General features: G+C 36.1%; 1 protein-coding gene across 1 annotated transcript in view; it reads right to left on the bottom strand.

The window, feature by feature from the left end:
- LOC143226687 (apoptosis-resistant E3 ubiquitin protein ligase 1-like) overlaps positions 1–23,953 on the bottom strand; it is a 115,112-nt gene that overhangs the window by 26,306 nt on the left and 64,853 nt on the right. The window contains 3 exon segments of the mRNA XM_076457983.1: positions 20,677–20,845; positions 22,909–23,078; positions 23,551–23,788. Of these exon segments, the coding sequence (XP_076314098.1) occupies positions 20,677–20,845; positions 22,909–23,078; positions 23,551–23,788 (577 nt within the window).

The following is a 23,953-nucleotide window of genomic DNA, read 5'->3' as shown; positions in this document are numbered from 1 at the left end:
CAGACTTGTAGAATATACATGACTGTAACCAGTAGCAGACTTGTAGAATATTCATGATCATAACCAGTAGCAGACTTGTAAAATATAATGACTGTAACCAGTAGCAGACTTGTAGAATATTCATGATCATAACCAGTAGCAAACTTGTAGAATATACATGACTGTAACCAGTAGCAGACTTGTAGAATATACACGTGACCGTCATCGGTCACGGCTGCCTCCTGTTTCTCGTCTTTAGTTTCTGTTGCCTCAGAGAGAGACCTTTAGTCGCTTCCAGAGTTGGGTTGGAAACCCGAAATACAAACGATATATATACTTCTCCATTTCCATCAGCCTTTCGCACGCAAGAAACCCTAATTATCCCGCCCGCGTCTCGTTCGAATCGCTTCTTCCTCTGGCTTCAAAGCGCCGCCCCTTTAGTCAATAGATTAGATAACTTGTTACACTAAAGATATATATCATTCTCTTGTTCTTACCTCTATGGCGAGATAAGTTCCGGCTTCACGTGCATCAGAAGAAAAACGCGCCAAGGAGTGGAGAGGCTTAATAACTAATCATGGTTCCAGCCATACCTTCCCACCCACACACCCCCAGCTGTTGAAACTATATTGACCTGTCCTGAAAACGAAATACTTATTGTTGTGCACAGCTCTTGTTATATATTGTAGGTTTATCACGTGAGTTTATAAATTAATTATTTCTTGACATTTAGATTTAGCACGTGTTTTATCAAGTTTCACTTCATATTTGAGTTAGAAGTTTTTATTAAACTTTGTACTAAATTTTTAGGAGTTTCCTTTATGAATGAATTACTGCGCTTATTTTCGTGTAGAAATTAATTGATGGTTATAGAAAGCAAATACTGAACCGTACAGCGCGGTGAAAATATTGTTTGACTTAGTTGGGTTAAAGCTTTAATTAAACTTTTCATCCGGCTGTTCTCAAAATATAAGATTCAATTAGCAGTTTCATTTTACTATAAAAAAACAAACAAACCAACATGTCTGACAGCTAAATCAAATTATGCTTTTGAGTGTATTCTAAAGATATTCTGGGCATGCTCTAACACACACAGGTGTATTCTGACTCTATAAATAATCGATATTTGACAGAACCAGTGTATCAGATCTATGATTAAGGCAAATTAGAACTCGTATTTTATATCTAAACTACGATTAGGGTAAATGGAATTCGGTGACACTTGAATTACATCATTAAATGACGTATCTTGACGAAGTTTGTTTCGTTTACCGCCCGGATGTTTGCCAAAGTGCTAATATCCACGTGCTAGGGTAAAGTACGTGTTTTATTCAGGCCAATATGGATAATATTGAGGACCACTTATTTAGCAGCGCGATTTACCATAATAATGGCACGTCGTCTTTTGACATTCCTCCAGTTGTTTCTATATCAACACCGGCCCGGCATGGCAAGGTAGTTAAGGCACTCGGCTCGTAATCTGAAGATCGCAGGTTCGAATCCCTATCACACCAAAGATGCTGGCCCTTTCAGCCGTGGAGGCGTTATAATGTAACGGTTAATTCCACTATTCCTTGGTAAAAAAATAACCCAAGTGTTGGCGGTGGGTGGTGATGACTAGCTGCCTTCCCTCTCGTTTTACACTGCTAAATTAGGGACGGCTAGCGCAGATAGCCCTCGTGTAGCTTTGCGCGAAATTATATAAAAATAAAATGTGTGAAAAGTAAGCTTGTGAGTCGCTTCAGGCCAAATAAGAACAGAGCTAGCTAGTATTCCCTTTAAGTGAAGTGCAGCTGCGTATCAACATAAAATGAATTCGCTCGTGGTGGACCGGGATCATCGATCAAGTATTCAGTTCCAAACCAGATAGAAGGCTCATTATAGTTTGGAACTTTGTAAAACTCTCGTATATAAATTATTTTAAATAACTATTTGAAGTAAGCGTTATTATAAACTGTATTGTATATTAAAACAAAATTACGTGTGTCAACCTTGTTGGCAAATATAGGTTTGATATCCTGTTAAGACATTAATAGAGTACTGTTTCATTATAGGCACAAATGTCATTTTATAAGTATTGCCACCAAAGGGATTCTCTACCTTAGAGAAAATCATTTACCAACTAACTGATATTACTCTGACGATGTTTCTAACCTCTGGTATCAACTGATAGTTCTCTACTGATATCGATTACTTCTGGTATGAACTGCTACCACTCACGTTTATACCGAGTCATAATCGTATGGCCACTCGCTTTAATGCGTTTCTCGTGTCTATTGGAGCTGACCCTCTGAATCCCGCCTTTCTGTTTCATTTTCGATCCGCCAGTGATCCAGCAACCAATAAAAAATTGTCTTCTTTTAGGCATGCTTGCAGAAGCCTATCACAGACGGTATAACAGAGCGCTTTTGAACAAGCCAAAAATAGACTAGGTAACGAAAACGTTATTTGTTAATAAATACGGCCTTACGAGATAACTTGTATTAGGTCCCATATTCTATGAGCTTGTTCAAGAATTACACCTTAAAACTGAGGTCCATCCGACAAATGTCATTTTACCATAGTGTCAACAGTTATGCTAGGTTTCTCTCTTCGGCAAATATAAATAATAATGGGAACTGTTTGTTTTGGATTTCGTGCAAAGCTACACGAGGGCTAACTGTGCTACTTGTCCCTAATTATACAGTGTAAGACGCTACACGAGGGCTAACTGTGCTAGTTGTCCCTAATTATACAGTGTAAGACGCTACACGAGGGCTAACTGTGCTAGTTGTCCCTAATTATACAGTGTAAGACGCTACACGAGGGCTAACTGTGCTAATTGTCCCTAATTATACAGTGTAAACACTACACGAGGGCTATCTGTGCTAGTTGTCCCTAATTATACAGTGTAAAACACTACACGAGGGCTATCTGTGCTAGTTGTCCCTAATTATATAGTGTAAGACGCTACACGAGGGCTATCTGTGCTAGTTGTCCCTAATTATACAGTGTAAGACGCTACACGAGGGCTAACTGTGCTAGTTGTCCCTAATTATACAGTGTAAGACGCTACACAGAGGCTAACTGTGCTACTTGTCCCTAATTATGCAGTGTAAGACGCTACACGAGGGCTATCTGTGCTAGTTGTCCCTAAATATACAGTGTAAGACGCTACACGAGGGCTAACTGTGCTAGTTGTCCCTAATTATACAGTGTAAGACGCTACACGAGGGCTAATTGTGCTAGTTGTTTCTAATTATACAGTGTAAGACACTAAACGAGGGCTAACTGTGCTAGTTGTCCCTAATTATACAGTGTAAGACGCTACCCTAGGGCTAACTGTGCTAGTTGTTCCTAATTATACAGTGTAAGACGCTACACGAGGGCTAACTGTGCTAGTTGACCCTAAACACAGTGTAAGACACTACACGAGGGCTAACTGTGCTAGTTGTCCCTAATTATACAGTGTAAGACGCTACACGAGGGCTAACTGTGCTAGTTGTCCCTAATTATACAGTGTAAGACGCTACACGAGGGCTAACTGTGCTAATTGTCCCTAATTATACAGTGTAAGACGCTACACGAGGGCTATCTGTGCTAGTTGTCCCTAATTATACAGTGTAAGACGCTACACGAGGGCTATCTGTGCTAGTTGTCCCTAATTATACAGTGTAAGACGCTACACTCGGGCTAACTGTGCTAATTGTCCCTAATTATACAGTATAAGACGCTACACTAGGGCTATCTGCGCTAGTTGTCTCTAATTATACAGTGTAAGACGCTACACGAGGGCTATCTGTGCTAGTTGTCCCTAATTATACAGTGTAAGACTAGAGGGAATGCAGCTAGTCATCACCACCACTGCCAACTCTTGCGCTCCTATTTTACCAACGAATAGTGAGATTGACCGTAAAATTATAACGCCACCACGGCTGAAAGGGGCGAGTATGTTTGGTGTGACGAAGATTCGAAACAGCGACCCTCAGATTACGAGTGGAACGTCCTAACCACCTGGTCATGAAGAGAACCAATACAGAAACTTTTGCGATTCTACCTTTGTATTATAACTCCCTCTTTCTAACAACATCTATCTCACCATAATGATGTGTCTGCAGCCTTACAACGCTAGAGACCCCGTTTTGATACCAGCTTTGTGCTTAACTTCAAACAAGCAAACAAACAACGTATAGTTCATCAGCTCAAGCGAAGTTTTAATGACGTGAAATCGCTTGACCCGGATGGTTCAGAGGTAAACTCGAGAGCTTATAGTTCTAAAATCGGGGTTTGATCCATCCTGCGGACACAGGATATATAATTTGTTGAAGTCAATAGACGCTTAAAACAAATGAAATAATAAAAAATACCATACCGTTATCACATACTGATAAATCCCATGCTGATACAGCGCTAAGTCTATGGTTTTATAACGCTAAAATCAGGTGTTCGATTCCCCTCGTTGGACTCGGCAGATAGCCAGATGTGGCTTTGATATAAGAAAACACACGCATATTAATAAATGGTTGGTAAAAATAACTGAACACATTTTCAAATACTTGTATAAATAACGTGTGTTATTACTTTGTGACAAGTATGACACATATCTAGTTACTTTAAATAGTAAAGGACATAATAATGTATGTTAGTTACCATTGGCACGCTGTAGCCGATACATTAATAATTGCATACGCAAAATATTTTAGCAAAAGCATTATGAAATTATGCATTTTAAGGCTTAGAACTGGGCTGTATAGTGTGGTAAATATTTTGTAGAGAATTACGTTACAAAACTTTAACGAGAAAAGCGAGATAAAAAAAGAATATATAATGTTAAATGTTAATAAAACATACATTTCCTGTTTTGTAATTTTGCGTCACTCTACACAGCTATTCTTTTGTAATATTCAACAAAATTAAGTCAACAATAGGAATTGCATTCCGCACTTGGGGCCACATGTGAGTTACAAGTGTGACAGTGAAATCGAAATCCGGCTATTCTGTTTCACAATAGTAGCTCAATAGTTGAGTGTAGATGGCATTGTCTAGCTAGCTTCGTTACTTCAAATTTATAAATTCAATAGCTAGGGATAACTAATGTAAGTAACCCTCGAGTAGCTTTTAATGAATATCCGAAATAAAAAATCAATACACTATACAAGGGAAGTACAAGAGTTATTAAATGTATATATATAACAGTTTTCCTTGTGTTAAAAGTGTATTTTATAACAGTTATAAGTAGTAAACAAAAACATGGATTCCTGTAATCCATGTCCTTAAGGAAGGTTATACTTTGGTTGTACTTCATTTCATCCGAAGTGCTCGGGTCTAGGGTTTTCTAGTTCTATCCTTGATTGATTTGAAGGGACAATATGAAGGGATAATAGAAGGGTTAAAAGTGTTCGATTAAAATGGGATTATGTTATGTTAAATTAGTAGTTCGTGTAAACAATGAATGGACAACAGAGTGACCCGTGGTTGAAACAAATCCAGTGACTGGCCGTAGAGACGTCTAATTATCCCGTCGTTCACGCGGAGTTTTATCGTTTTGTGGTTTCTGATACTGATCGGCGAGGCGAGCAAAGTAGAAACGCCATCTATGACATCAGAGTCTGTCTGTGTAGAACTATTAATAATTTACCATCACCTAACAGTTGTCCTCTGGGGCACACCTCATGAGGCGATGTGAAGTTAACCCCTCCCTGATGTATTTACTCAATTTTATTATGTACGGATATGTGGTATGTGGATTTCTACGGTATCCAGGCGAATCAAATGGCTCATGTCACGCGCTATCCTTTGAAATTATCTAGAAAAGAGGCGGAAAATAGCGCGTGAGACGTAACTTGTTAGTAAACTGAATAATAGCACTGAAGAGAGACACCGTTCTGAGCTGTGATCCGGAAGAGGGCGTTGGCCACTTTTAAGTTAGCACGAGCTTTCCTTTTCTCAACCAGTTTTATATCTTCTCTTTCGAATGGTAGGTTAAACATTTACTTACCTTCAATTGTTTTGCTGGTTCGACATATTTTCTGAATAAAGACATGAAGTTAAAATTGTGTGGCTCTTAATAAGCATAATACTACACGATGGGCTGTCTGTGAGGTGCCCACCACAAGCATCGAAACCCAGTATTTAGCAGTCTAAGTCTTTAGACTTGGTGTTGAGCCGTTAGGGTGGAGAAGGAATTAGGGTTAGGTGGCAGCTAAAATAGGTCAAATAATTATAATGGATGACCTGCTTAAATACATAAATAATATAGCAATAAGGTCTCCTTCTATAACTCTGACGTGCAGTGAGAGTTAAACATTGCTAAACATTCCATGACACTGATGTAATCTTGTTCAGCGAATGTCTTCGTCGACAATGGATATTGAAAATATGGTGCAGCTTAACATGTTTCACCTGCCTTCACCTGAATATCATTTTTACCTGTACTTATATGTGTATCAGTTTCACCTATCTTTACCTGAGTTATTGAGGGTCTTGAGGTTACGACGGTCGTTTTACAATCTGCAGGTTTCTGGTTCAAATCCTAAACCGAACACGTTCGCCTTTTCAGATAATGTGACGGTCAAACAAACCATCAGTTAGCGTGGCCCCAGAGTTGGTGATGGCCCCAGAGAGCCCTAGAGTAGCTGTTCACGAAATGAAGAAAGAAATAAGCCTTTATTCCTCCGGGGTCAGGCGTAACCTATCGATTACGATGCCCGGACATTGAATATAAGAATTCGTAGCTCGTATTCCTTTCCTCAAAAACTTACTTTGAGATTGTAGATACACTAAAAGAGTGACTTTCAAATACTACTGCTTGATCACAGTAGCCCGAAAGATGACAATAGATGCTTTTGACAAGCCAACTTCTCTCTTGTTTATCAGTTCGAAATTAAGAACAGTTATACGCACATACACCTTTATATAGCTCTGAGCGAAATTTCTGAGACAAAGAAACCGTTGTCAATCTCTAAAACAAAAAATTAAGCTTCATTTGTAATTTTAGATGTCATAAAAACCGTTTGAGTTTTGAATTTAACACGCGATTTTTTGGTTATTACCAACTGAAATTGATCAAAATGGTTACAGTTTTCAAGTACATATATTAGTCCTCAAACGAGCTATGAAGGTCCGTATATCCTGCCATTATTCTAAGCTTCATGTTTCTAGTCCAGAATGTTGTTGATTAATGTATGATACACTGAGAAAAAATTAATAAAAATATATAATTATATAATATAGTTACTGGTGAATTGTTTTATGTACTTTGTATTAGTTTCCCCTAAAGGAGGCCTTGAAGGTTCATTTGTCTAACCACTCACATCACAATACAGTAGTGTGTTGTCTGTTAGTCAGTGAGTAGACACTAAAATAACGTCACATAAAGTGCATTTAACGTTGCAATTAAATTTGGTCTCCAAAGTATTCAATAATATTTTATTGTAAAAACATTTTAGTTGTTTTTTTTTTGTTCCGTTTAGGTTCGGTGTAATAATTCCCATCTTCCCAGAAAACTGTTTTTGTTTGTCTTTCAGACCAACAGAACAACTTTCCTTAATTAGCCGGGATAAGTAGGGTGATCATACACCGATGAAACAACTTGCGAAATTCCAGGTGCTCCTGTTGAACACTCTCAATCCATTGTTGCCATAGTGTGTTAACGTGTTCACAGTCAATCCTTAGTCGCCATGTTGTGTCAACGTGTTGTTCACTTTCAATCCATTGTTGCCATAGTGTGTTAACAGTCAATCCTTAGTCGCCATGTTGTGCCAACGTGTTGTTCACTATTAATCTGTTGTTACCATATTGTGTCAACGTGTTCACAGTCATTTCTTAGTCGCCATGTTGTGTCAACGTGTTGTTCACTCTTAATCCATAGTCGCCATATTGTGTCAACGTGTTGTTCACAGTCAATCTATAGTCACTATGCTGTGTCAACGTGTTGTTCGCTTTAAATCCATAGTCGCCATATTGTAACAAGGTGTTGGTGACTGTTAATCCATAATCTCCATATTGTGTCAACGACCTAATTAAGCGCTCTGTGTCGCAAAGTATGGAGAAACATTAGCGTGGGGAAGATATTTGTACAGGCAGCATGGCGCGGGAAACAACGAAAACGGTGACACATTTCTACTCAGTTAATAATTGGAACTGGGACGTGTTGTGGCGACCTTTAGTGTTTCGTAACAGATCGACTAATGGTGACAACAAAGCCAGAGAGAACCGCATCAAAGGCGTGACGTTCTGGAGAAAGAAATGGTTTTCTGTAAATGTCTGATCCCAGACAAATAAACTTGACGTCCTGGAATATGAGCAAAATGAATAAATAAATATGCCTTCTTTAAACGTTTATTCCAAATCAGACTTGCCTTTCTGAAGAAAAGAAACCTTAAAAAATAATGAACATGGGTATGACTTTTAAAGTGTGTTTGTGTTTTTGTGAATTTTGCACAAAGCTACTCGAGGGCTATCTGTGCTAGCCGTCCCTAATTTAGCAGTGTAAGACTAGAGGGAAGGCAGCTAGTCATCACCACCCACCGCCAACTCTTGGGCTACTCTTTTACCAACGAATGGTGGGATTGACCGTCACATTATAACACCCCCACGGCTGAAAGGGTGAGCATGTTGGTGCGACGGGGATTCGAACCCGCGACTTTCAGATTACGAGTCGAGTGCCTTAAACACCTGAGTATTCTGAGCCACTTTTAAAGTGAATAAAACACGTTTTTAGAAATTTAATTATCCAACAAATAATCAAACGAGAACAATGTAAAGGAATTACTAAATCTACATGAACACGAGCTCTGTTCTTTAGGCTTGCATTTACCTGGTGGTTGTAGCGTTCGACTCACAATATGCGGGTCACGGGTTCAAATCCCCGTCACAACATTCTAACCCTTTTAGTCGCAGGTGATTTATTTCGTAACGGTCAATTCCACTATTTGTTGGTAAAAGAGTAGCCCATGAGTTGGCGGTGGGTGGCTTTGACTAGCTATCTTTCCTTTAGTATATAACTGCTAAATTAGGCGCTCTGTAGTTTTGCGCGAAATGCCAAACAAACAAAAAACCTGTTCTTCATTTCCAATGGCCCGGCATGGCTAAGTGGGTTAAGGCGTTCGATTCCTATTCTGAGGGTCACGGGCTCGAATCCCTGTCGTACCAAACATACTCGCCCTTTATTGGTTGGTTTAGTCTATTGATGTCATGAAAGGTGAATAATAATTGGTTGGTTTAGAACGGCTAACACTAATCCTCATCTTTAATCATTACTGTGTTCTCTATGCTTCGAGTTTCTAGAAATTGATACAGTTATCAATTTTGATTTCTCTCAAATAGTCTACTCTTCGAGGAGTGGGGATGTTTGGTGGGGATTCTTTCCCGCTTGTTACTCTATTGCTCAGGAACCGCCTTTAGCTTCAACAGTTACCAGTTTCGTTGTTTCCGTTTCGAACAATCGGTTGACAGTTTCGGGTTTTTGTAAATATACTCTCTTTGTACTGGAAACGGAGTTGATTGTTTGCTGTCACAAGAAAGCGATTCCTCGAGCGTAGTGCGGGTTAAGAGCTTGAACAGAGCAGAGCGTCTGAATTCGTTCAATTACTGCTACAACGTGCCTATTCAGCTCTCACGAAAGGTGGCCGTTGATATAGGTGGCGTGAGTGGCAGGAACTCGTGAAAAATGGCGGATAGTAATATTGGGAGTAGGGGCGCGAGGAAGATAGATGTTCCGTCACAAAAGGACCAGTGCTTTCTCAGTTTCATCTGTCCCGGTGGAGGAAACAGAAGCACTCGTATGTTGAACTAGTTACATCGGTCGAGCCACTTGACTCCGACTCGACGGGCGTTGCTGATTCATTCCAGCCTACGAACAAACCCGACAACAAGTCAAAGTTACATACACCGCAATCATCAATTCTCGCTTTCTTCAGCACTGAGGAATGAATTTTTAAGCTCTATATAAATCAATGACAGCGGGTTTCTAGATCAAACAGCCCGTTTGTTGTCCAAGTTGAGTAGATAAATAACCAAATCCTGGTACACGGCTGACACTGTGAAAACTCTATTACAATAAAAATTATGTCTGTTCACACCCAATATCCCACTGTATGGATCTGTTTTTTTTCACGGTTTCCTGTAACAAAAAACAACAAACAAAACTCGTGCTGAAACCGAAGCGACCTAAAAATCATAACGGAATCGCCTGTACAGTTTAGTTTCCTAAAAGCTTTAAACGAAACGTGTTAGAACCTTTAAAGTTGGTTACGAATTTCAGAAAAAGAACACGATAGTGCTGTAGGTTAGTGCAAATATATCGAACATTCAGACATAGGTAAGACCTAAAGCTATTACTAAACCAAAGATATCTTACAATCAGAGCTACATTAAGCCTGAATACTATTACTAAGCCAAAGATATCTTGCAATCAGAGCTACATTAAGCCTGAATACTATTACTAAACCAAAGATATCTTACAATCAGAGCTACATTAAGCCTGAATACTATTACTAAACCAAAGATATAAAATAATCAGACTTGGTTAGACCTGAATACTGTTGGTACTATAAATATATCTTACAATCAGAGCTACATTAAGCCTGAATACTATTACTAAGCCAAAGATATCTTACAATCAGAGCTACATTAAGCCTGAATACTATTACTAAACCAAAGATATCTTACAATCAGAGCTACATTAAGCCTGAATACTATTACTAAACCAAAGATATCTTACAATCAGAGCTACATTAAGCCTGAATACTATTACTAAACCAAAGATATAAAATAATCAGACTTGGTTAGACCTGAATACTGTTGCTACTATAAATATATCTTACAATCAGAGCTACATTAAGCCTGAATACTATTACTAAACCAAAGATATCTTACAATCAGAGCTACATTAAGCCTGAATACTATTACTAAACCAAAGATATAAAATAATCAGACTTGGTTAGACCTGAATACTGTTGGTACTATAAATATATCTTACAATCAGAGCTACATTAAGCCTGAATACTATTACTAAACCAAAGATATCTTACAATCAGAGCTACATTAAGCCTGAATACTATTACTAAACCAAAGATATCTTACAATCAGAGCCACATTAAGCCTGAATACTATTACTAAGCCAAAGATATCTTACAATCAGAGCTACATTGAGCCTGAATACTATTACTAAACCAAAGATATCTTACAATCAGAGCTACATTAAGCCTGAATACTATTACTAAGCCAAAGATATCTTACAATCAGAGCTACATTAAGCCTGAATACTATTACTAAACCAAAGATATCTTACAACCAGAGCTACATTAAGCCTGAATACTATTACTAAACCAAAGATATCTTACAATCAGAGCTACATTAAGCCTGAATACTATTAATAAGCCAAAGATATCTTACAATCAGAGCTACATTAAGCCTGAATACTATTACTAAACCAAAGATATCTTACAATCAGAGCTACATTAAGCCTGAATACTATTACTAAACCAAAGATATCTTACAATCAGAGCTACATTAAGCCTGAATACTATTACTAAACCAAAGATATAAAATAATCAGACTTGGTAAGACCTGAATACTGTTGCTACCATAAATATATCTTACAATCAGAGCTACATTAAGCCTGAATACTATTACTAAACCAAAGATATCTTACAATCAGAGCTACATTAAGCCTGAATACTATTACTAAACCAAAGATATCTTACAATCAGAGCTACATTAAGCCTGAATACTATTACTAAACCAAAGATATCTTACAATCAGAGCTACATTAAGCCTGAATACTATTACTAAACCAAAGATATCTTACAATCAGAGCTACACTAAGCCTGAATACTATTACTAAACCAAAGATATCTTACAATCAGAGCTACATTAAGCCTGAATACTATTACTAAACCAAAGATATCTTACAATCAGAGCTACATTAAGCCTGAATACTATTACTAAACCAAAGATATCTTACAATCAGAGCTACACTAAGCCTGAATACTATTACTAAACCAAAGATATAAAATAATCAGACTTGGTTAGAACCTGAATACTGTTGCTACCATAAATATATCTTACAATCAGAGCTACATTAAGCCTGAATACTATTACTAAACCAAAGATATCTTACAATCAGAGCTACATTAAGCCTGAATACTATTACTAAACCAAAGATATCTTACAATCAGAGCTACATTAAGCCTGAATACTATTACTAAACCAAAGATATCTTACAATCAGAGCTACACTAAGCCTGAATACTATTACTAAACCAAAGATATCTTACAATCAGAGCTACATTAAGCCTGAATACTATTACTAAACCAAAGATATCTTACAACCAGAGCTACATTAAGCCTGAATACTATTACTAAACCAAAGATATCTTTCAATCAGAGCTACATTAAGCCTGAATACTATTACTAAACCAAAGATATCTTACAATCAGAGCTACACTAAGCCTGAATACTATTACTAAACCAAAGATATCTTACAACCAGAGCTACATTAAGCCTGAATACTATTACTAAACCAAAGATATCTTACAATCAGAGCTACACTAAGCCTGAATACTATTACTAAACCAAAGATATCTTACAACCAGAGCTACATTAAGCCTGAATACTATTACTAAACCAAAGATATCTTACAATCAGAGCTACATTAAGCCTGAATACTATTACTAAACCAAAGATATCTTACAACCAGAGCTACATTAAGCCTGAATACTATTACTAAGCCAAAGATATCTTACAATCAGAGCTACATTGAGCCTGAATACTATTACTAAACCAAAGATATCTTACAATCAGAGCTACATTAAGCCTGAATACTATTACTAAGCCAAAGATATCTTACAATCAGAGCTACATTAAGCCTGAATACTATTACTAAACCAAAGATATCTTACAACCAGAGCTACATTAAGCCTGAATACTATTACTAAGCCAAATATATCTTACAATCAGAGCTACATTAAGCCTGAATACTATTACTAAGCCAAAGATATCTTACAATCAGAGCTACATTAAGCCTGAATACTATTACTAAACCAAAGATATCTAATAATAAGACATAGGTTAGGCCCGAATACTGTTGCTAATTCTGATATATCTAACAACCAGAATCGCATTAGTTTCAAATGCTATTACTTATGTAAAGCTATCTAACAATATATGTCTAATGTTATTAATGTTATTACTAGTACAGAGATTTAACATAAGAGATTTTTACTAAAGGTTTGAATGCTACAGCTAATACAAAAAAAACCTAATGGTCAATCTTACTCGAAGCCAAATGTTATTATTGGATTTATTTAAGAGGGTATTGTTTAAACGTTTCTTGTCTGGTGTATCTGGTTGCCCATCAGTTCTTCACTTGGTGGTTAAACTGATGTTGGAAGTGTAACGTGTTATAAGAAAAACATGTACCGTTTAACAACGAGATACATTATAATAAACTGACAGACATTCAGTATGAAGTAAACTGTAAGTTACACAACACATTAAACCAGCGAGGAACATAACTACTGGTTATTATAGGTGGCAGAAAATTGTGTTATTTCTGTGAAGGTGCTTTGAAATAAAACTTCACGCCCTATTTTGTTTGAATTGTAGTGTTTTCGCGTACTTATGTGTAGGGTTATGAGCTTGTCCGGTTGTAATAGCATTAGTCAACTTTGGTATCTGTAATTAAACGAAACGTGATAGTGAGTCGCCAAGCTGTGTTTTGAAGTTCTCAACTCTACACTTATTGTATACAGTAAGTAGGTTCTTTTTTTTCTTGCTTTCAGTTCTATACTTATTGTATACAGTGAGTAGGTTCGTTAGTTTGTTGCTTCCAGTTCTATACTTATTGTATACAGTGAGTAGGTTCGTTTGTTAGTTGCTTCCAGTTCGTAGTTATTGTATACAGTGAGTAGGTTCGTTTGTTAGTTGCTTTCAGTTCTGTAGTTATTGTATACAGTGAGTAGGTTCGTTTGTTCATTGCTTTCAGTTCTACACTTATTGTATACAGTAAGTAGGTTCGTTTGTTTCTTGCTTTCAGTTCTATACTTATTGTATACAGTGAGTAGGTTCGTTTGTTAGTTGCTTCCAGTTCCGTAGTTATTGTATACAGTGAGTAGGTTCGTTTGTTAGTTGCTTTCAGTTCTGTAGTTATTGTATACAGTGAGTAGGTTCGTTTGTTCATTGCTTTCAGTTCTACACTTATTGTATACAGTGAGTAGGTTCGTTAGTTTGTTGCTTCCAGTTCGTAGTTATTGTATACAGTGAGTAGGTTCGTTAGTTTGTTGCTTTCAGTTCGTGAAGTTATTGTATACAGTGAGTAGGTTCGTTTGTTAGTTGCTTTCAGTTCTATACTTATTGTATACAGTGAGTAGGTTCGTTTGTTAGTTGCTTCCAGTTCCGTAGTTATTGTATACAGTGAGTAGGTTCGTTTGTTAGTTGCTTTCAGTTCCGTAGTTATTGTATACAGTGAGTAGGTTCGTTAGTTTGTTGCTTCCAGTTCCGTAGTTATTGTATACAGTGAGTAGGTTCGTTTGTTAGTTGCTTTCAGTTCCGTGAGTTATTGTATACAGTGAGTAGGTTCGTTTGTTCGTTGCTTTCAGTTCCGAGTTATTGCATACAGTGAGTAGGTTCGTTAGTTTGTTGCTTCCAGTTCCGTAGTTATTGTGTATACAGTGAGTAGGTTCTGTTTGTTAGTTGCTTTCAGTTCTGTAGTTATTGTATACAGTGAGTAGGTTCTGTTTGTTCATTGCTTTCAGTTCTACACTTATTGTATACAGTAAGTAGGTTCGTTTGTTTCTTGCTTTCAGTTCTATACTTATTGTATACAGTGAGTAGGTTCGTTTGTTAGTTGCTTCCAGTTCGTAGTTATTGTATACAGTGAGTAGGTTCGTTTGTTAGTTGCTTTCAGTTCTGTAGTTATTGTATACAGTGAGTAGGTTCGTTTGTTCATTGCTTTCAGTTCTACACTTATTGTATACAGTGAGTAGGTTCGTTAGTTTGTTGCTTCCAGTTCCGTAGTTATTGTATACAGTGAGTAGGTTCGTTAGTTTGTTGCTTTCAGTTCCGTAGTTATTGTATACAGTGAGTAGGTTCGTTTGTTAGTTGCTTTCAGTTCTATACTTATTGTATACAGTGAGTAGGTTCGTTTGTTAGTTGCTTCCAGTTCCGTAGTTATTGTATACAGTGAGTAGGTTCGTTTGTTAGTTGCTTTCAGTTCCGTAGTTATTGTATACAGTGAGTAGGTTCGTTAGTTTGTTGCTTCCAGTTCCGTAGTTATTGTATACAGTGAGTAGGTTCGTTTGTTAGTTGCTTTCAGTTCCGTAGTTATTGTATACAGTGAGTAGGTTCGTTTGTTCGTTGCTTTCAGTTCCGTAGTTATTGTATACAGTGAGTAGGTTCGTTAGTTTGTTGCTTCCAGTTCCGTAGTTATTGTATACAGTGAGTAGGTTCGTTTGTTCTGTTGCTTTCAGTTCCGTAGTTATTGTATACAGTGAGTAGGTTCGTTAGTTTGTTGCTTCCAGTTCCGTAGTTATTGTATACAGTGAGTAGGTTCGTTTGTTAGTTGCTTTCAGTTCCGTAGTTATTGTATACAGTGAGTAGGTTCGTTAGTTTGTTGCTTCCAGTTCCGTAGTTATTGTATACAGTGAGTAGGTTCGTTTGTTAGTTGCTTTCAGTTCCGTAGTTATTGTATACAGTGAGTAGGTTCGTTTGTTCGTTGCTTTCAGTTCTATACTTATTGTATACAGTGAGTAGGTTCGTTAGTTTGTTGCTTTCAGTTCCGTAGTTATTGTATAACAGTAAGTAGGTCGTTTGTTCGTTGCTTTCAGTTCCGTAGTTATTGTATACAGTAAGTAGGTTCGTTTGTTCGTTGCTTTCAGTTCCGTACTTATTGTATACAGTGAGTAGGTTCGTTAGTTTGTTGCTTTCAGTTCCGTGGTTATTGAATACAGTAAGTAGGTTATTGTAGTTATTACCTACAGTGAGTTTCTTTAGAGCTTTTGAGAAAATAGACTTTCACCAAGAATGTGTTTGTTTCAAAGCAAATCCACATTGGGACATCTGTTGTGTCCGCCACCGGTAACCGAACCTCGGATTCTAACATTGTAAGTCCATAAATTTACTGCCGTCCCCCCGAGCGGAAGGGGCTACATCGTGAGGAAAGCATTACCTTGTCATAGAGTCAACCGTAAAGTAATAGCTACTAAGAATACGAAATTCTCGTTAAGGAACCAATAATGGACCAATCCAAGTTAGCACATATTTATATAATTAACCAATCTAGGGCACAACATTTTTTTATATAATAAACAAACCCAGGACACAATATCCTCATTTAATGAACTAATCGATGACATGACATCCTTACATCACGAACCAATTCACGGCATAGAATCCTTACGTAATGAACCAATTCACGGCATGGCATCCTCACGTAATGAACCAATTCACGGCATGGCATCCTTACGTAATGAACCAATTCACGGCATGGCATCCTTACGTAATGAACCAATTCACGGCATGGCATCCTTACGTAATAAAACTATTCATGGCATGGCATCCTTACGTAATGAACCAATTCATGGCATGGCATCCTTACGTAATGAACCAATTCACGGCATGGCATCCTTACGTAATGAACCAATTCACGGCATGGCATCCTCACGTGATGAACCAATTCACGGCATGGCATCCTCACGTGATGAACCAATTCACGGCATGGCATCCTCACATGATGAACCAATTCACGGCATGGCATCCTTACGTAATGAACAAATTCACGGCATGACATCCTTACGCAATGAACCAATTCACGGCATGGTATCCTTACGTAATGAACAAATTCACGGCATGACATCCTTACGTAATAAACCAATTCACGGCATGGTGTCCTTACGTAATAAAACAATTCATGGCATGGCATCCTTACGTAATGAACCAATTCAAGGCATGGCATCCTTACGTAATGAACCAATTCACGGCATGGCATCCTTACGTAATGAACCAATTCATGGCATGGCTTCCTTACGTAATGAACCAAATCACGGCATGGCATCCTTACGTAATGAACCAAATCACGGCATGGCATCCTTACGTAATGAACCAATTCATGGCATGGCATCCTTATATAATGAACCAATTCACGGCACATCATCCTTCCATAGCGCGAAATTCTTGTATAATAAACTGGTTGAGGTTTTTTCATCCTTGATGTCGTGGTAAATGTTTTCAAGAACTTCATTCAAACAAGATATATATTTTAAAGAAGTGTTTCACTTAAGGTTGGGGACTCTCACAGACTTTAAACTAAATTAATCAAATAAAGTGAAATGAAAAAAAATGCTGCTTATAAAATGTCTAAAAGCGTTTCATATATTTATATTTATATACTTCCTGTGCAGACAGAGAAGAAACCGGTGAAGTAATTATTACATTTGGTTGAAATATAAACAGTCCTTCTTTATTGGTTATGGATTGTTAGGAATAACCTTGCTGGCTGATAATCCTTCATTTGATGGATTGAATTGTTAGCTAAATCCTTACCGGTCTTAATAATCTTCCATTATCCAGTTTGAATTACCAAACGATTATACGTCAAGTAAGAAATTGGGTTTGGTTGTTTGGAATTAAACATAACGTTACGCAATGGGACATCTGTGCTTCATCAGATCAAAATCAAGAAGGAACAAGGTAAATACATTCGAAAGAAACGAGGCATCGCCCACAATTGTCACTCACAACTATTATTTAATAGCTCTTGGTTGGCACATTTCTAGGTGTTATTGGAGACTGTTACATTTGTTATGAATGTAGATATTAGTGGAGACTGTTACATTCGTTATGAATGTAGATATTAGTGGAGACTGTTACATTTGTTATGAATGTAGATATTAGTGGAGACTGTTACATTTGTTATGAATGTAGGTGTTATTGGAGACTGTTACATTTGTTATGAATGTAGGTATTAGTGGAGACTGTTACATTCGTTATGAATGTAGGTATTAGTGGAGACTGTTACATTTGTTATGAATGTTGATATTAGTGGAGACTGTTACATTTGTTATGAATGTAGGTATTAGTGGAGACTGTTACATTTGTTATGAATGTAGGTATTAGTGGAGACTGTTACATTTGTTATGAATGTAGATATTAGTGGAGACTGTTACATTTGTTATGAATGTAGGTATTAGTGGAGACTGTTACATTTGTTTTGAATGTAGATATTAGTGGAGACTGTTACATTCGTTATGAATGTAGATATTAGTGGAGACTGTTACATTTGTTATGAATGTAGATATTAGTGGAGACTGTTACATTTGTTATGAATGTAGGTGTTATTGGAGACTGTTACATTTGTTGTGAATGTAGGTATTAGTGGAGACTGTTACATTTGTTATGAATGTAGGTATTAGTGGAGACTGTTACATTTGTTATGAATGTAGATATTAGTGGAGACTGTTACATTTGTTATGAATGTAGATATTAGTGGAGACTGTTACATTTGTTATGAATGTAGGTATTAGTGGAGACTGTTACATTTGTTATGAATGTAGGTATTAGTGGAGACTGTTACATTTGTTATGAATGTAGGTATTAGTGGAGACTGTTACATTTGTTATGAATGTAGGTATTAGTGGAGACTGTTACATTTGTTATGAATGTAGATATTAGTGGAGACTGTTACATTTGTTATGAATGTAGGTATTAGTGGAGACTGTTACATTTGTTATGAATGTAGGTATTAGTGGAGACTGTTACATTTGTTATAAATGTAGGTATTAGTGGAGACTGTTACATTTGTTATGAATGTAGATATTAGTGGAGACTGTTACATTTGTTATGAATGTAGGTATTAGTGGAGACTGTTACATTTGTTATGAATGTAGGTATTAGTGGAGACTGTTACATTTGTTATGAATGTAGATATTAGTGGAGACTGTTACATTCGTTATGAATGTAGATATTAGTGGAGACTGTTACATTGGTTATGAATGTAGATATTAGTGGAGACTGTTACATTTGTTATGAATGTAGATATTAGTGGAGACTGTTACATTTGTTATGAATGTAGATATTAGTGGAGACTGTTACATTTGTTATGAATGTAGGTGTTAGTGGAGACTGTTACATTTGTTATGAATGTAGGTATTAGTGGAGACTGTTACATTTGTTATGAATGTAGGTGTTATTGGAGACTGTTTGATTTGTTAACAATGTAGGTATTATTGGAGACTGTTATATTTGTTAAGAATGTAGGTATTAGTGGAGACTGTTACATTTGTTATGAATGTAGATATTAGTGGAGACTGTTACATTTGTTATGAATGTAGGTATTAGTGGACCTTATAGTTTCCATACTGAGTACAGTTCGTTAAATTTGGACATTTTTTGTTATTAAAATTTAAAAATACAGAATTCAATTTGTGTCTTCGCTTTGTTTGATTTTCGGAGAAACAAGCGTTTTTCAGTCAACCACTTGACAGGGGCCATGACGTTATTGTTTTATATTGAATTATAAAGGTGATTTGAATGTTTTCAAAAGAAAGAGACGTTTATTGTTTGTATATCATAGCACAGGTTCATAAATAGGTAAATAGGTGTACAAAGGATTACTTATACTTTCAGGAAAAATCTTTGCTATTCAGAATACTTCGTTTACGTTGCACCAACCATCACCAGGTGGATATTTTGTCTGAATGAAAACGACTGAAGTTCTCGTTTAAAGGTCGTTTACTTACAGTGACTAGTTTGTCTGGGTTCAACTTTGTGGTGCAGTCACCTGATGAAGACAAACTCAGATATGCCAGTCCTGAACATTTCTTTGTCTCAGCTAAGTCTTCGTTAAACACAGACATAGCTTCAGTGATGTCGAGAAAACCCACTTGTAGAGACATATATTTGTAAAAACGGCTCGTTTGGGTTGAGAAAATATTTTACACAGAGGAGTGAACAACGTTTCGACCTTCATCGGTCATTGTCAGGTTCACGATGACCGATGAAGGTCGAAACGTTGTTCACTCCTCTACGTAAAACATTTCTGAACCCAAACGAGCCGTTTTTACATATATATTTCTCTACAGACATAGCTTGTATTCTAAAGACTCTCTTTGTAAACCTGAAGATGGTCTATGAATGTTGTAACGTTGTTCTGTACTTTATTTTAATTAAAGTTTTAATACCCATACGAGTCGTTCATCATTATCATTGTAATAATATTGTAACCAGTAGCAGACTTGTAGAATATACATGACTGTAACCAGTAGCTGGCTGGTGGATTAAATCATAGCAAATTTGCATCTAAATAAATATTCAAGTATTGAAGACAGTAAAATATCATTGGGTGAACCTGGCCTAAAAATTGGTTCTTTGCTCTCTAAGACTTCCATATAGTTTCTGTTGTAGCCACAACCATATGCTTATGCATTTCTGTACCCAATATGAAACTCCTTCACCTTAGTATTTATGACATATAAAATATCTCTGTGTGGTTCATGCTGTTATTAATCTATAATGGCAAGTTCAATAATTTAGAACACTGCCACAGGGTATTATCTTGAATTTCTTGCAAAAACCAGAAAGAAAACTATTTAAAAGCAGTTTTTGAAAAGTCCAGTAGCAATAGAACTTCTTGTAGTATAAAACAGTTCATGACAATAAACCAAAATATCATGACAAATTATCTGAAACTGAAACACATTTTAAAGAACAAAATGCTTACGATTCAAAACGATAATGTGAAAGTCTCCGTTTCGTAAAGCAGCCCCACAATAAGACACCGTGGCTCGGTAACACCCTTCTTTATCGAGTTTCAAAATCAATCCTATTCTTGAAGAGTGGGGATGACATTCCCATCGGAAAGGTGCGTGTATAGGTCGGCCTGTATTAGTCTGCAAGACATTAAAAGCATACTTTAATATCTGTGTTCTAAGTAATTAAACATTTTATAACTTTTAAAGTACTTAATTTTCTACTGAAACTCTTAATGTCTGATAAATGAGGAAGAAAAATTATATTGAAATACAATTACAACTTTCTAGGCTAAAACATTATTTAGTCTCTTGGTGATCTTTCCAGTAGTGAAGAAAGGAAAAATTGTTAATAAATATTTAATATGTAAGTGCTTCCATTACTTTATATTTTTATTCTTTTAAATATTCAAAGATACAAATGATGATGACTCAAGCATCAATGAACACAAAAAAAAATTAGAAAATAGCACTTCAAAATACAAATCACGTAATTAAAAAACACATTATTTTGGAAAAATATATAAAATAATTAACACCATTACAACAATGTTCTTATGTATTATGTCATATGTTGACTGTACAACACTCATATCTAACATTACATCAACTGTTCACTTCAATAATGTTTAACTTCTCTCATCACTGACATCAGATACACCATTCACTTCAATAATGTCTACTAAACTATTTAATAGGATTAGATACGCTTCTCATTTCATTAATATCTAACTGCATCATTCAATTGGATCAAATTCACTACTCATTTCAACAATATCCAACTATGCTATTCAGTGGGACCAAATACACCATTCAGTTTAATAATGGTTAACTTCTAACTACAATGTTTAACAGGATTAGATGCAGTCTTCACTTTGTTAATGCCTAACTAGATTATTTCATGGATTCACACCTAATAAACACTTCAGCGGTGCTTATGTTATATTAAAATATATCCAACACTTATTTTCACAAAATTTACACTACACTTCTTGATAGAATTACTGCCACTACTCATTTCAACCATGCCCACAAAAATCTACTCACAAAAATCACATTGAATATGAATTAAAATACATATATTATTTTCCTAACTGGATTTATCCAGGTTTCATTTTGGTAATGTGTATATTACTCGGTTGAGACCCAACATTCATTTCAACAAAGTTTACCCTGTACTTATCACTGGACAGACAACAGTCAGGATAACAATATCTATACTATACTTATTACTGGCGAGACACAAAAGTCACTTCAACAGCATCTGTACAAAACTTATTATGCAAATCATATCCAGTAACACCCACTTCAACAATGTCTACACTCATCACCAGAATAATGTTCAATAATACCCACTTCAATAATGTATACAATACACTCATCACTAGAATCATATCCAATACTTACTTTAACAATGTCTACAATACACTCATCACTAGAATCATATCCAATACTTACTTCAACAATGTCTACAATACACTCATCACTATAATCATATCAATAATACTTACTTCAACAATGTCTACAATACACTTGTCACTAGAATCATATCCAATAATACTTACTTCAACAATGTCTACACTACACTCATCACTAGAATCATATCCAATAATACTTACTTCAACAATGTCTACAATACACTCATCACTAGAATCATATCCAATAATACTTACTTCAACAATGTCTACAATACACTCATCACTAGAATCATATCCAAGAATACTTACTTCAACAATGTCTACAATACACTCATCACCAGAATCATATCCAATAATACTTACTTCAATAATGTCTACACTACACTCATCACTAGAATCATATCCAATAATACTTACTTCAACAATGTCTACACTACACTCATCACTAGAATCATATCCAATAACACTTACTTCAATAATGTCTACAATACACTCATCACTAGAATCATATCCAATAAAACTTACTTCAATAATGTCTACAATACACTCATCACTAGAATCATATCCAATAATACTTACTTCAACAATGTTTACACTACACTCATCACTATAATTATATCCATAATACTTACTTCAGCAGTGTCTACAATACACTTGTCACTAGAATCATGTCCAAGAATACGTCAACAATGTCTACAATACACTCATCACTAGAATCAAATCCAAGAATACTTCAACAATGTCGACAATACACTCATCACTAGAATCATGTCCAAGAATACTTACTTCAACAATGTCTACACTAAACTCATCACTGGGATCAGCAGAAGCTTCCACAATACACAAGTTATTGTACTGATCTCTCAGTTCAATAAAAAGCTGGTAAGGTAATCCTTCTGTACATACAACTGTAGAACAATGGTGTATGAACCCTGTCTTTTGTGGTTCTGGTGGACCTATAAATGGTTAAACATTAATTCAAACATACTTACTTGACTATTAATATATAGTATCCAAAATTCTTGTTGATTTACTTAATTTTGAAAATTATTAAAACTGGGTCTTAAAGACTGACCTAATTCTTCTGGAACTTAGAAGAGGTCCCCTCCAGTTCATCAAAAGTTAAACAGTTCCTAATAGACTAGTAATTTTAATATTTTACACCACAGTGTTGCATACACCTTAAAATCATTTCTCCTGGTAATGAAAAAACTTCTTAAATCTTGTACGAGGTTTATCTTGTTCTCTCTCTCTTTTCTTTTTTTTTATTGGTAAAATATATTCGAATCTTAATGTAATATCCTGCAATTATTAGCTGGTTCTGTTTCTTGCTGAACAAGTTTATATGCAAGTTTTAACATTTAAAGAATGTCTCTGATATTAAGATAACTAGCATGCAGTTGATCCTGAAACAAAACTAGCTTGTACCTGGTAGAAAGTGTTTTACGAATGGACTTCCACGGATATGTACAACACCTAACAGTACTGATATCTTATATTCTCCCGCATGCCGCACACTAAACTGAACGCAAGCCTTGTTTGCATCACTGGGATCCTGACCTCCAAGTTCTATGCTGCAAGCTATTTTATTAGTCCCTTGTGTTATTTCCACAAGAAGGTTATCTTCATTACAGATGGGATATGCTCGTCCATTACGCTGAAAAAACTGTTAAAAAAAATATAAAACAGATGATAAGGTACATCCTTCTATGACAAATATACCTGAATGAAAGATATGTAGTAAAAATATTAACCAAGAAATACTGCCAGCAAGACCATCAGTATAACACTTATCAAAGTTTAATATAATTTATCTGTAAAAACTTACAAA

The sequence above is a fragment of the Tachypleus tridentatus genome, chromosome 9 (genome assembly GCF_004210375.1).
Source record: "Tachypleus tridentatus isolate NWPU-2018 chromosome 9, ASM421037v1, whole genome shotgun sequence".
NCBI classification, from domain to species: domain Eukaryota; kingdom Metazoa; phylum Arthropoda; class Merostomata; order Xiphosura; family Limulidae; genus Tachypleus; species Tachypleus tridentatus.
Note: the sequence above shows the minus strand (reverse complement) of the source record. Positions and strands in the feature narration are given on the sequence as shown.